Source organism: Cladophialophora carrionii (genome assembly GCF_000365165.1).
Source record: "Cladophialophora carrionii CBS 160.54 unplaced genomic scaffold supercont1.6, whole genome shotgun sequence".
Lineage (NCBI taxonomy): Eukaryota > Fungi > Ascomycota > Eurotiomycetes > Chaetothyriales > Herpotrichiellaceae > Cladophialophora > Cladophialophora carrionii.
The window spans coordinates 2836491-2850534 of NW_008481831.1; the positions used below are offsets into that span (position 1 = coordinate 2836491).

At 54.0% G+C, this 14044-nt stretch overlaps 4 protein-coding genes across 4 annotated transcripts; 2 read left to right on the forward strand and 2 right to left on the reverse strand.

The window, feature by feature from the left end:
- Positions 1-1445: 1445 nt before the first annotated feature.
- On the reverse strand, positions 1446-2300 carry G647_07998 (uncharacterized protein; the record flags this gene model as incomplete). Its single annotated transcript, XM_008732310.1, has 1 exon — positions 1446-2300. One exon carries the CDS (start codon positions 2298-2300, stop codon positions 1446-1448), a length of 855 nt encoding a protein of 284 aa, XP_008730532.1.
- A 1465-nt stretch (positions 2301-3765) lies between these two features.
- On the reverse strand, positions 3766-5906 carry G647_07999 (acetoacetate-CoA ligase; the record flags this gene model as incomplete). Its single annotated transcript, XM_008732311.1, has 2 exons — positions 3766-5622; positions 5679-5906. The coding sequence occupies 2 exons, from the start codon at positions 5904-5906 to the stop codon at positions 3766-3768; spliced, it is 2085 nt and encodes a 694-aa protein (XP_008730533.1).
- A 1513-nt stretch (positions 5907-7419) lies between these two features.
- G647_08000 (uncharacterized protein) lies at positions 7420-9477 on the forward strand (the record flags this gene model as incomplete). Its single annotated transcript, XM_008732312.1, has 1 exon — positions 7420-9477. The coding sequence occupies one exon, from the start codon at positions 7420-7422 to the stop codon at positions 9475-9477; it is 2058 nt and encodes a 685-aa protein (XP_008730534.1).
- Positions 9478-11505: 2028 nt separating this feature from the next.
- On the forward strand, positions 11506-13407 carry G647_08001 (uncharacterized protein; the record flags this gene model as incomplete). Its single annotated transcript, XM_008732313.1, has 1 exon — positions 11506-13407. The coding sequence occupies one exon, from the start codon at positions 11506-11508 to the stop codon at positions 13405-13407; it is 1902 nt and encodes a 633-aa protein (XP_008730535.1).
- Between the last annotated feature and the right edge of the window lie 637 nt (positions 13408-14044).

The window sequence follows — 14044 nt, forward strand, 5'->3', positions numbered from 1 at the left end:
TTGAACATTGCGCGTTGCAGCGGCGGCGGCGATCTCCAATCGTGGGCGCAATTGCTGCAAATGTGCAACCACCGCCAGTGATGTCACGCACGGACAGCGGTCGCTTGCTGAGCCACTGAGAATCAAGCCCTGAACATCCTGGACTTCTCTCCCCAGGGGTCCTCGTAGCGCTTGCCTAGATGAGCCTAAATTTGGTCCGATGATCAGCCGAGTGGGATGAAATTCGCGAAGTTTGCCATTGTCAGTTCGTGCTGGTGGTGCTGGGTTTTAAAATGCTACCTACCCCAGGAGTACTCGATCTTCAGTGTCAATTGTGTGCGACGAATGCCACCATCCACCAACAGCTCAGCAGGCAAACAGGTAGTGCATTTTGTACTTTCCCACCCTCATTCTCGCTCAGGAACCTCCCACTCATCCCCATATCAACCATCTCTTGTGTATGCAGCGTCGTCCACCCACTTCTGCGCCCTGTGCTGTCGGTCTTTGGCTCGGACGCGTTACCTGTAAGAATAGGAATTCAGCGTTAGAGCTGTCGTTCGCACTGCACACTTGCCTACTATTGCACAGTGCACTGTATGTAATTAGCCATTCCCTATCACGCCCGCCGCCTACTAATATAGAGTCGGTTGGGGTTTATGGTGACCACTCAGAATCTGCCGACAGATTGTCTATGGCACCGACCTGTCTAAGTTGCACGCTAGACGTTGTGAATAAAAGCAATAAGCGTACACCAACGACAATACAGTCTGTAGACTATCCTTGGCCGGGTGTGGGAGACGATGGGCGCGACGACAAGCCTTCGCTATCGTCGTTGATCTACTTGCTTTGCGGACGATTACGCCCCGTTAGGGTGCGATATGAGCTGATGCGCTCGCATCAACACCAACGTCCATCTCACCCATAGATCCACGGCCTGTTCTTGCGAGAGAAGTCAACTTGGGTGGTGCTGGGGACCTCCCTAATTCTGACACATGTATACCTATCCGCATCAGGACCAGTGTGAGGATTTCAGTGCACTGATCTACCCTACTGCAGCGAAACAGACGCGCAGTGTACGGCCTGTTTCCTCCAAACCAGGGCTTAGATCGAGCGGCGACCCTGCGGTAGCCGTTCTCGTCGATGACTTGGACGGTCACTGGTCACACTCGAGGAGGTCGATCGCGGGATTCACGGCATGTTTTTCTGCAGGAGTAGAAGGGCTATGAGCTCAAACCTAGGTTTCCGAAGGAAGTTACGCTGGAAGCGTCTGCTGAGATGACTTTTGTTCTTGATATCTGTAGGCGTCTGTTAGGCCAACTCACGCCTCGGCCGCTCTGATGCAGTCCATGCAGCCTCTATGTACAGGGTAGACTGATCTCCCAGTATCGTAAGCGCCATCGCTCCGGGTAGTTCTGACTTCGCACTCCCCGTTCCCCTCCGGATGGTCTTTGTCATTTCCTTTCTCCTCATCCTTCTGCTCCCCTCGACTTGGCAGCGATCGCCTTTGTCTTTGCCGCAATCCTCGCTCGGCGCCGTTGCGGCCTCTCATACGCCACGATCCTCGGCCCACAAGGCGGCGGATGTGGCACCTGCACGCGTTTCCCGCCTTTCTCCTTGTTCCTGGTGCAGGCAACGATATCACCCATGTATTCATTGCCGGCTCCATCCACAGCATACCAATGGAGATCATTCTCTGGATCTGCACTGACGATCTTGAATCCGGTTCGTAGGGCACCGATTCTCATATGTCGGCCAAAGTCTCCACGGTCGGGGTGTGTATGTGTGCATAGATCGCAGACGTACGCCCAGTCTTTCTGGCGCCATTTGATCGTGACACTGCGGTTGAGGTTAGGCGGGAAGCAGCGTCTACGGGCTGACTGTTGGGCTGGAAATGTTGGCGGCGGCGGGAACGGCAGGGTTGGTTGGGACGGCACGGGCGGCATCGTAGGTGCGTTGGCGAACGAGTAGGGAAGGGCGGGCGTTTGCGTTGGCTGAGGCGGGTGAAGCATCGGTGGCTGCTGTTGCGGCATCGTGGTGTCTTGATCGGCGGCGCTGTTGGCACTGTTACGAATGATAGCGAGGCAATTGTCGGGAATCAACCCAGTCACGTTGTAGCGAGCGTCCAGCACGTTGACAAGGCCTTGCATCGTGAAGTCTTGGCTTGTGTTGAAGAAGCCCTGGAGTAAGTTTCCCAGGGTGTTTCTCAACAATGGATTCATCATTGCCGGCGCATTATATGAGAGGAATTGAAGGACGAAATCGCTCCAGACAGCGTCTTGCGGGGCTTCGACACTTTCGTCGGTTGCAAAAGGGTGATTCATCTTGAGCTTTGACTGTGTGAGTGAAATTGAGAGTGATAATGAAGATGTCACAGTGTGGTTGCAACAAGGAGCGATGCAATCACATGAACCTGCGGTCGGTGATGAATTAGAAGTTGAACGTGGTGAGCGTCGTGACGGTTCCCAACGCTGGCAATCGTAGGCTCGAAGGAAGACAGCACAAGAAAACATACCTTCTAAGACAACCACGCTTGAGGTCCGTCTCTGAATGTTCTTGATCTGAGATTGTCGTGTGATGCAAGATCTTCCATCTGTTGGCCTGTCAATCTGGTTATTGGCGACGTGCTGGATCGACCTCAGGTGTAATTTACCTTTTCACAAAAGAGCAGTGTTCATGCACACACAGTAGACTGCGGACGTATTGTTGATAAGGCTAGTCAATCCTCGAGGAGAGATATTCCTGTCGTGGCTGGTTGTGCTCAGGATTATGATTCCGTGAAGACTGTTTAACAATCATCGATGGTATGATATATCTTGTCGACATTGAGCATCCAGAGAATCGTCACTAAAATCACGTTGAAAGACGTGGTTTGGGAAATATCACTGTAATCTGTCAGCAGAAGTGATTTGAAAAGTGACACACAATGGACAGATGGGCACAGAAGATGTGCGCAGTGGCTATACTCGCGATGTATCGCTTTTGTCCATTCATCTCGCCCTCTCCCCGAACTGAGAATCCTTTCATGAACTCGGCTTCTTATTGTGGACTGACGGCCAGCTGATCCCTCCATAGCCGACATGTCCGCTGCTTCAGGATAATTTGGACCATTACTGATAGCATTGGTGCGCAGCAAAGCCCGATACCCGCAACAGATGATCGATTCACGATATGGGAGTCCTTTTTCCCCAGTATCTCAGAAGAAATAGCATAGGAAAGCGATCAAGATGGTGGTGACGACGAAGACAATCAGGGAAGGACAAGCCGATATAGCCATCTACTGTGAACCATCCAGGACCTCGCAAGGCTTTTGACGTCTTCTGGCACAAATGAACAGACACACACACTAACTCAAACCCAAGCTGCATTTCAACCTCGTCTCAACATGGTGTACCTAATTGAGGCTGAAGAGAACGGTGAGCGTGCCCAGAACGTCGAAGGACGTGAGCCCGAACATTCTTTCCCGCGTGCGGGGAGACGTGACCGCGGCAGGGGACAAACAAAGTGCTATGGTGATATCGTAGTAACCGGTTGCTAGATGATGAGCTCGACAACAGCGATAAATTGTCGTTGAAGTTCTTGCTGAGAATTGCTTGGCCAGCATGTAGTCCTGTCAAATCCCCGTCATTCTATTCTCATGGATCCCACTTCATTAGCATCAGTGCCTCGCTTGCTAATTATACTGCATATTGCAACTGGCCTCTGAAGGCGACTTTTCTTGCTATCCTCATCTTGCTGCCACCAGAGGCCCGGGAGGCATCAGAGTTCTTCTTTCAGACTATCCATCAGTTAATGTGCCGTTGCCCACTCCCTGTACCAAGCCAAGCATTCACTATTGGCAACACTGGCTGAAGTTTTTATATCCATGCCGCTCACGATCTGCTTGACAGCTCCTTCGACCTTCTTGCCATTAGTCGTTACCGGAATCTCCGGACACTCGTCCACGATTTTGGGCACATGTCGTGCACTCAATTCTTTTCTCACCACAGCCTGTATCCTCTGGACCAGCTCCTCTGAAAACCTCTGACCCTGGGCCATCTTGAGGAACAAGAGCACAACCTCATCGGTATCTTGCTTGCGCTTCCTGCCAATGCACAATGCGTCTTCAACTTCGACGCTGAAGTGCTCGAGCAAGATGTTGTAGATCTCACTCGAGCCGAACCGGACTCCCATGGGGTTGAGGACACCGTCAGACCTGCCAAGCATCCAGATCCCGCCAGTCGCAGGATTGAAGCGTACAAAATCGCCGTGGTGCCACACTGCACGGCCGGTGTCCGGGTCGGTAAAGACCTCGAAATATGATGATTTATATCGCTTCTCGCCGCTGGGACCTGGGGGCCAGAACATGCACGGCTGGCAAGGGAAGGGAACAGTGCAGACGAGCTCACCAGGCTCACCAGTCAGAGTTATATCCTTGCCATCTGCGGAAAATGCTTTGATAGCCATGCCGAGCCCGCGGCACTGGATCTCGCCGGCGTGGACGGGGAGAATGGGACAGGGCGCGCCAAAGAGGGATATGATATCTGTACCACCAGTTATCGAGCCAAGCAGGATACCAGGATGAGGCGATAAAGGCGAAATATTCTTGTAGACATATTCGAAAGTGCTAGGTGCAAGAGGCGAACCAGTCGAAAAGATGGACTTCAGAGAATTGAGCGTAGCTCTCTTAGGAGAAGCTTCCCTAGGAAGAATCTGTGCCTGTTCCAGAAGGGACAGATACTTGGCCGAGGTGCCAAAGTGGTTGATTTCTAGCTCGTCAATGAGCAGAGGCATGGTCATCTCTTTATGAGGGTGGAATGGAGAACCATCATAGAGGACAATGGTTGCTCCACTAGCTAGGCCTGATACGAGCCAATGCCACATCATCCAGGTGACGGTGGAGAAGTAGAACACTCTTTCTGAACATCTCACATCGGAGTGAATCTGGTGTTCTTTCTTGTGCTGCAGTAGAGTTCCCAGTGACGCGTGGACAATTGGCTTAGGTGTTCCCGTGGTGCCAGACGAGTAGAGAATATAAACCGGGTGCTCCGGAGGCAGATACGTGAAGCGAAGTGGCTTAGCGGAGTCGCCCTTTGCGACAAAGGAGGAATACGATTCCACCACCGTAGTAGAATGGCTGGTAATGGACGGCATGTCAAACGGGTGACTTGGGATCGTCTCGAAGATAACGAGGTTCTTGACTGATGGCAACTCTGACACGACTTGCGATATCTTCGCATGCGTTTCATGCGTCTTGCCATTGTAGGTTACAGCATTGTCGGCAAAGAGGAGGACTGGCTCAATCTGGCGGAGTCTGTCGAGCACCGCATGAACACCTGTGTCAGGACTGACACCTGACCATATGGCACCTAGAGACGTCGCTGCCAGCATTGCGACCACTGAATTTGAAGTATTGGCCATGTATCCTGCCACTCTCTCCCCCTTCTGTAGCCCATGCGCCTCCATTGCAGCGGCACACTCCCGCACCCGCCGACGGAGCTGCGACCATGTCACCTCTTCGCGCGTGGTCTCTGTGGCGGCAATGATCGCAAGTCCATCTTCGGGCGGGACTGCCGCAGGAAATAGCAGGTTCTCGGCAAAATTCAATTCGCAACCAGAAAAGAAGGTAGGCTTGGGGAACATCGGAGCGGGTTCGTCCAAGACTTTCTGACCAACGGTATTAGCACGCAATTACCTGTTACATCTTGTAACCGGTTACCCACATCATACTGCTTGTGCGCCTTTATGCCCGTGTAATGCCATACTTCCTCCCAGAAGGCCCCGGGGTGGTCGACACTCCATTGCCACAGATCATGGTAGGATGAGGTTGGGACGCCATGCTTTTTTGCCACATGTTGCTGGAATGCAAAGAATTCCGTGGACTCAGGGCGAGGATGCCTCCAGAGCTCAACAGAGTCCTTCGATCCATCGTTGGCGTTGCTCGCTGCCATTATACCAAAGTCGGTGCAGAGAAGAGAAAGTATTGAGGATGGCTTGAAATGTACTAGTTAGTAGCTTGGAGAAAGAACCACATGCGGCCGATGCTGCCAGTTGAACTCCGATTCTACACGAACATCGGGCGGAATTGGGTCCGGACGGAAATGCGACGACATGGACCAAACCATCCTCGGTCCTGCTTCGGGACCAGGAACAGGTCAATGATGCGCGATCTGAGATTTTAAGACGGGAGAGATAATGGACTTGTACAGTAGTCGTACTGTGTAGATGAGTGATCTTACCCTGCCAATTCACGGCGTGCACGGGAACCCAATTGACCAGTGCGGCAACTCGTCCCTGTATGAGTAGTTTTCAGGTGTTCGGCGTCGGCCCATGGTGACTCTCTCCGACAGGGCTGTATGAGAGGGAGGCCTGGTCTGTAAATCTACTCACTCTTGTCGATGACTCGTTTGTCTCTGCGCAATGGCTATTGCACTGTGAACGGAGCACTGGGTAATTGAGACGAGCCCCGACGCGACTCGACGCGACGGGCACGAGTTACTGTGTAAATCAAGTGATCAGCTCATTTATCGGAAATGGACAGACGAGATGCTGGATGATGAGTGCCAAGGAGACTGCGGGGACGAACGTTTAGGTGAGTTTAGTGCACCCGTAGCCAGATCCTTCTACCAATAGGGGACTTCTCCCGGTCGACGTGCAAATTTCTGCCAGCTCCGCTTTAACCGGCTGCCCCCTATTTCCCAGCGCGGATGGACACGACGGCCCCTGGAAGTCCTTGGAGCAGCCAGGCACTGAGAGGCAGTCAGGCCTAGAAGCAATTTCGTAGTAGCAACAGCCCCAGTTTCAGCAATAGCTTTTGACTGCTGTCAGCAGAGCTTCTCTACTTTGAGCATCGCGTCGCGTGCACCGCTTCAGTGGCATCCTATCTACTCTGCACCTCTTCTTCCTGTCCTCCATCTTTCTTCCTCAACTTTATACCGTAAGCTCTTGCGTCTCGATCAGCTGCTCTCCGCAACGAGGCAACGGGTCTGCGGCTCCCTAGGCTGAGGCGGGCGGTTTGCTGCAAGGCACGAGCCTGTGGTGCCCAATCACGGCTGGGACGGAATTGTCTGTCATCCGGGTTCGCCGGCGGCTGGTGTCATACATTCGACATTGCATGATCCTTCGTCGCATTCGCAACCAAGAAAACGAAGCCGCCCCCAGAGCGTCCAGCACCTCCTTCAGCCGGTTTCGCTGTGGTCCATCCTCGTTACACGCACCTCGAATTCATCTACATCGGCCAGCGCCCCTCGCCCATACCCCTTGTCGTCAAGCAGAAGCAGCATTGATCCTCGCCGAGACCCTTCGAAAACCTTTCTCTTCTCCAACCGTACACCGCCACAATAACGCGCGATCTTTCCACGACAAGCTCATTGAAAAGCCACGAACATCCCGGCGAAGCGTTGATAATTTTCCAAAGGAGGTTGTCCGACCATACCCGAGTAGTTTTGCAGCGCACCTTCGGCCATGCCTCGTCGAGTGTCCAACGCCCTTCTCAGCAGCTCACCTCCGACTCCCTGGCCGTCCTTTTCACCGTCAGAAAAGGGCGGCAGCCTCGTCAACAAGACCTCTCAGAAAGCCAGCAAGATCGCTCAATTCTTTTCGACCTCACCCAAAACAAAAGAGGCTCAGTCCGCCGCAGCAGCGCTGCTGGCGGCGAGCAAAGCTCAAGAGCAGGCCTTCCTCGCTTCAGGGTCGCCACCTATAAGCACACCTTCACTTTCATTACCGAGTATTTCCTTGTCTACAGCACGCGCGGATTCAGCCAACATGGACGAGCCTCCAACCACCCTTTTCCAGCCGCCCTCTCCGGCCGAGGCGCGGAAGCTGCAACGCCAGCATGCGCAGTTTGGCCCTTTGAATTCACAGTCGCACAGATACACCAGTCGGCACCAAGGCGGCGAGTTTCCAGAACCCGTGATGGACGAACCGCCCTATTACTATCTTTTGACCACCTACATCTCCTATCTGATTCTCATAATATTCGGCCACGTCAGAGACTTCTTCGGCATGAAACTGAAGGAGGACGCTTACCGACACCTGAAAGCACGGAATGGCTATGCCGCTTTGAATAGCGACTTTGACAATTTCTACGTCCGACGGCTGAAGATGCGCATCAATGATTGTTTCAATAGACCTACTACCGGCGTCCCGGGTCGATACATTAATCTGCTAGACCGCACCTCCGATGACGGAAATGTCCACTTCACCATGACTGGTACGACTACAGAGACCTTGAACATGAGTTCCTACAACTACCTTGGGTTTGCCCAGTCGGAAGGCCCCTGCGCCGACTCGGTTGAGGAAACAATCAGGAAATACGGGCTGTCTACCTCCAGCTCCAGGAGCGAGGTGGGCACATCCGAGCTCGCTGTGGAATGTGAGGCTCTCATTGCCGAGTTCGTGGGTAAGGAGTCCGCTATGGTATTCTCCATGGGTTTCGGCACCAATGCCTCCATTTTCCCTGCTCTGGTGGGAAAAGGCGACTTGATCATCTCAGACGAACTCAATCACGCGTCTATCCGTTTCGGGTCGAGACTTTCGGGCGCCATGATCGCCTCGTTCAAGCACAATGATATGACGGATCTTGAGGACAAGCTTCGGGACGCCATCTCCCAAGGGCAGCCTCGCACCCACCGACCCTGGAAGAAAATTCTTGTTGTGGTCGAAGGCCTGTATTCTATGGAAGGGACTATGTGCAACCTGCCCGGCCTTATCAGACTGAAGAGGAGATACAAGTTTAATCTCTTTGTCGATGAAGCTCACTCGATCGGCGCTCTCGGGCCACGGGGAAGAGGCGTGTGCGACTACTTTGGAATCGACCCCGCAGAGGTCGATATCCTCATGGGCACGCTGACCAAATCTTTCGGTGCTAACGGTGGATACGTCGCTGGTGACAAGGCCGCCGTCGACAAACTACGACTGACCAATGCCGGCACTGTCTATGGCGAAGCCCCCGGTCCTGCGGTCCTTGCCCAGATTATTGCTGCCTTGAAACTTATCAACGGCGATCTGAACCCCGGCCAAGGCGAAGAGCGGCTGCAAAGAATTGCATTCAACTCTCGATATCTCCGACTTGGCCTCAAGCGTCTAGGCTTCATTGTGTACGGTCACGACGATTCACCTATCATCCCACTCATGCTTTACAATCCTGCCAAAATGCCTGCCTTCTCGCACGAGATGCTCAAGCGCAAGATCTCGGTGGTCGTCGTTGGATATCCCGCCACGCCCTTGATCTCATCTCGGGCACGCTTCTGCGTCTCAGCCGCTCACAACAAGGAGGATCTCGATCGCTTCTTATCGGCCTGCGATGAGATTGGCAATGTCCTGCAGCTCAAGTTCGCGAGTGGCATCGCCGGCGGTGCCCCTCCGCTACCGGAAGGTGTGACCTGGGAGATGGAGCAGAGCCGCAAGCGACTGGAAAAGCATGACAAAGTGGCAAAGTCACTGGTCGTCCAACCCCGGTGGAGCTTGGACGAAGTCATCAGGCGTGGCGTCCAGGATGTGAAGGTGCCGCTGCGGTGATAGCGACAACAGGCGACTTCCCCTGGTCAGGCAACCGAGCACCGAAACGTGTGTACACAACTATTAACGAGTGTTACGCAAGCGATTGCAAGATATCTGATTTGAGGACTAAAGAATTACCCTTCGACCCAGCCGACGCAGCAGAGCGGATTGTACATAGATTTTGGGTCTCTGTCAACGGCGCCGGCGAGGGTCCAGACCACTACAGGTTGATCGGGTCAGTTTGAGCGAGTTCATTTGCCCTGGTCGATACAGGCCAGTTCCACCCTGACCAAGCAGGACGCCAAGTCCAGCTCAAGTAAGGCAGTCGTGGTCACCTCATGTTATCGATAGTCATATCTAATATTGTCAATCCATCTAACCTGTCCTGATCTTGTTGCAAGCGAGAGTTCCTTTCATCCCTTACCTTGTCCAGAGACGGCCCCAAAGTGAGGCGACAGTCTGCTGACCGGGCGAGAGTGAGGGTATGGAAGTCGGGCGCAAGAGTCTTGGCCTAGTTGGTACAGAGTACTTTGCATGAACATCTCTGCTCCTGCTGTTCATCCTCCTGGAACTTGTCCTGTCCAATCCAGTCGATGTTGTTTATAGCAGAGCAGGAGTTGGCCCCATCCGTTCGGAGCCGTCGAAGTGTTATAGCCACATGCACAAGCGATTGCCTTTCGGCAAGGAACTTTACCTCCAGTATAGTCCAACAGACCTCCAGTATAGTCCAACAGGAGCTGCAAGGCAACCAGATGCCAACACATCTCACACCACTACAGACTCCGGGCGGCAGCGTTTTGTGCCCGTGGAAGCAGAAGGGGGTAGAAGACGCACATCAACGCTCAGCAACGCAGACAGTTCCGAGCAATAGGCGAGTAAGCACTGTTGGAATTGCCGTGAGTTCAAGGGATTATGCGCGTCCCGGATACAGCTACTCTAGCCACAAGGTTGAATACGAGAAGGGGTTATGGATGTGGACTATACCATCATCAAGAGGCCGATGACAGACGGGAATGTCGCAAGGGTGCTAGTCACCGCTACACAGTACTGTAGACCGCATCTTGATGACCTCTCAGACACGACTCACAGTCGAGGTTGACATTGCGAGCTGGTGCGATCGCGGTTCGAGAGGCGCTCTCAGTATGCAGCCAGCGTCAGAGTACTAGATGTTTCTCCTTCGCTACGCTGTGACTGTCCTTCCCGTCCTTCCAATGTGCGACGGTATGTCAATGTCAGTCATGCAAGCCGGGCATCTGCTATTTGACATGAACCGCATACTCGATGCTTCTGCCGCACGCCTCTTCGTTCCACCCACTGGCAGTGATCAGGACTACAGACGCATCATCAGCACGCCAAGTTCGCTCCTCGTCAGCATCTCATTCGTTCCACGCCTGCGCCCGTTCAATTTCTCATGCTTGCCGCTACTGCATGTCTGGGGCAGGCGAGGCCATCCTCGCTGTGCCGTTCGGTTTGCTGTGGAAGATGAGCCTGGCTGCCGGGGCCACCGCTGTTTCAGCGCACAGATCTTGTCCTCTCACGGTCACCATTCTCTGAGCGCTCATCCCTACTCTCACATCCGTGCTCCGCGGTTCACGAACCACGAGTTGTTTCGCCCAAGCATGCCGCCCGAATGTGGCATGGGGCACATGTTCCCTGTCGATGAATTCGACCAATGCGGGTGCCCTGAGTCCGCAAGGCAACCGTCTCGCAGTTGACCGAGCACACATTCAGACCGGTCGGGGTTATCTTGACGCCCCCGCCTACGAAATCCTTCTCCCTTGCTGTGCACACGCATGCGAGCAAGGCGAGCCTGACCGATCCAATCGCCCATCGAGCACGAGCTGTCGTCCTCAACCTGGCGCCCACCGCTGGTGCTGCTTCGCGGGCTGCATATCATCGTTCTGACTCCCACTTGCGCCGCCCACCGAACTCACGTCCCTACTGACTTGCCTCATCATTGCTCCGCTTGTCAACTCGAACACCACGCATCCACACGAGATACAGACCGCGCCTGGCTTGTCCAGCTTCGCGCTTCGGCCCGCCACCATGGAACCACCGCCGCCTCCCGACCACCACTTCGCTCCAATAGACCCACACATAGAACCGTTGCACGACTTTGTTGAGGACCGCTTCGTCGACGACCATATACATTACGAAGAGCGCATACCGAATGTCCAACAGCGCCTGGATAGACTGTCGCTTGATGGCGACGTCCCCGAAACCCGACCCCGCGCTGAGCGTCTCAGATCCGCCGACACATTACCCCTCCCACAAGATTACCTGTACTACCGTTTGTCTAAGCGTGGCGATGATTGGAGCTCATGTGTCAAGAAGCCCATCCCGGCTCCCATCGACGAGATTGAGAGGAAGGCTAAGAGAAGTAAAGGCGGCGATGCGCCAATCCTGGAGCAACTGACCAAGATGCCGTCTCTGCGGCGCGACATGTTGGATGAAGTTGTGCGCAAGGCCAATGACAAAGAATCGGGCGATGCCTACTGGGAGGTGGTCTATATCAAGTCGAAAAGAGTACAGACAAGGAGAGGCAAGATGGAAGTGCCAGAAATGGATGTAATCCTGGCCAGGACCAGAGGCCGAGCCAAGTCCCGGACCAAGTCTTTCGCTAACAGTGGCGAGAGGGTCAAGAGAGAAGTCGTGAAAGAGAAGCAGTACATCAATGACAGCTATGGCCGGGCCAGGAAAGACTCGGTGATGGACAAGTTGGAGGATCCCGTCGCGAATCTTCCCGTTTTCGAAGCCGATGGCAGACCAAGGGACGATCTTGGACCGATACACTTCAACAACTCCAATCTGCCGCCTCACATCGCCAGGGAAATGCCGCTGGGCACCAAACTGGAAAAGAAAAAGGAGAAGGCGGAGAAGAGGAGGAGCAGGTCTCGAAGCAAGTCACGCGATCGTGGCGTTGTTCATCACGAAGACGGGGTCTTTGTGGTCCCTGATGTCCACGACTTTGCTGGAGAGAGCGCCGACCCAGCTACCGTCGATGGGATGCTCGGCGACGAGCCCATGGATCGTCGCGGTCGCCGAGGACAGTCGCCGCATGAACATCCAGTGGTGGTGGAGGAAGATCCTCGACGGTCCCACTCTCGCCACCGTCCCGACGGTCGCTCAAAGTCTCGTCCGCGCAAAGAGTCTGTTCACTTTCCTAACGGCCGTACTCGCCAGTACTTCGACGAAGGCGACGGCTCTTCCGAGAACAGTGATACCAGCCACTACGGCTTTGTTGGCGAGTACGAAAGCTCGACCACATCAATCAGCACGCCTGGCGCCATACCTCGCCGAGGGAGCCTTGCACGCGGAGGTCGCCCGGACGTTGAGTATAAGAAGCACCACCCCGGGCCTAACAGGAGACTGTCCTACCAAGAAAAGTCGTACCATGGTGAGCAGCACGTGATCCTGCCAGCCAGACCAGCGCGTCGAAACTCGAATGCCATCTATCACGATAGACCACCCGAGGGTCGCTATGAGCGTCCCTATTCTCGACTGGTCAGACGAGAGACTGCCCCTCCTATCCCAGAAGATCATCAAATTGTCTATCACGAGCCTCTGCCGCGAACCAGCGAGCGCGACCTTGTCCCACTCCGCCGTTCCTATACTGCTCGCGAGCCCATTCTGCATCATCACCCGCGAGACGACGAAGAACTCTACTACCGCGACGAGGTTGACCGCCAAAGCTACCGTGCCGAAGGCTACCAGCGCGATCGCGTCATTGAAGACCACTTCAACCGCCGCGAGCAAGAACTCAGCGCCCGAGAGAGGGAGTTGGAAATCAGAGAAGACGAGCTGAGACAGCTGAGACGGCAACGTGAACGCGAGCTTGACCGAGATCGTGAGTACTATGACGACAGAGATGTTCGAAAGGAGCGGAGAGAGTCGAGGCAAATCTTCTTTGACCCGAAGACCGGCCAGGCTTATTATTATAACGATTGATTGCCGATGACGGATTGGAGACGTGGTCTGGTTCCCGGGGATGACGCTATGGGGGTAAGGATAGTCCAGTGGGGAAATGAAGCCCAGGGGGTAAGAATGGTCCAGCAGGGAATGGTATTTGTGTCTGTGCAACTGAGAAAGTCCACGCGAGAAATGGCGAACAGTAACGGGATCATGGAAGAAAACCTCCCCGCGGCAACTCCGATGAATCAACCTTGGGCGGAGATTGGTTTCTACACTTTCCATTCGCTGCCGTATATCACGCTTTGAACGAAGACAGGGCCGCCAACAAACATGGAAAAGCGCGGGAGGGAAGGACGGGATTACTCGCGACATGCTGGAAACGCTGCATCGAGGTTTCATCCCGGGGATCTACTACACCCGATGGAGGCCCGGTGCCAAAAACGATCGCTTGCTCGCTGGACGGTGCAAAAACGTCTTTCTCTCGGGATGTTTTCTCACGGCCGGATCCATGATTGTGTTGTTGAAATTGGATGCTGGATGCTGGATTTGATGGATTTTGATGAATCTGGGAATTTCATGTCTGCTTCGTGCTGTTCGCTTTGGAGATACCCCTTGATTGATGTCGGTGAGATTGAAGTCCTGCTATATCATGAGATGAGACGACGGCTCAAGC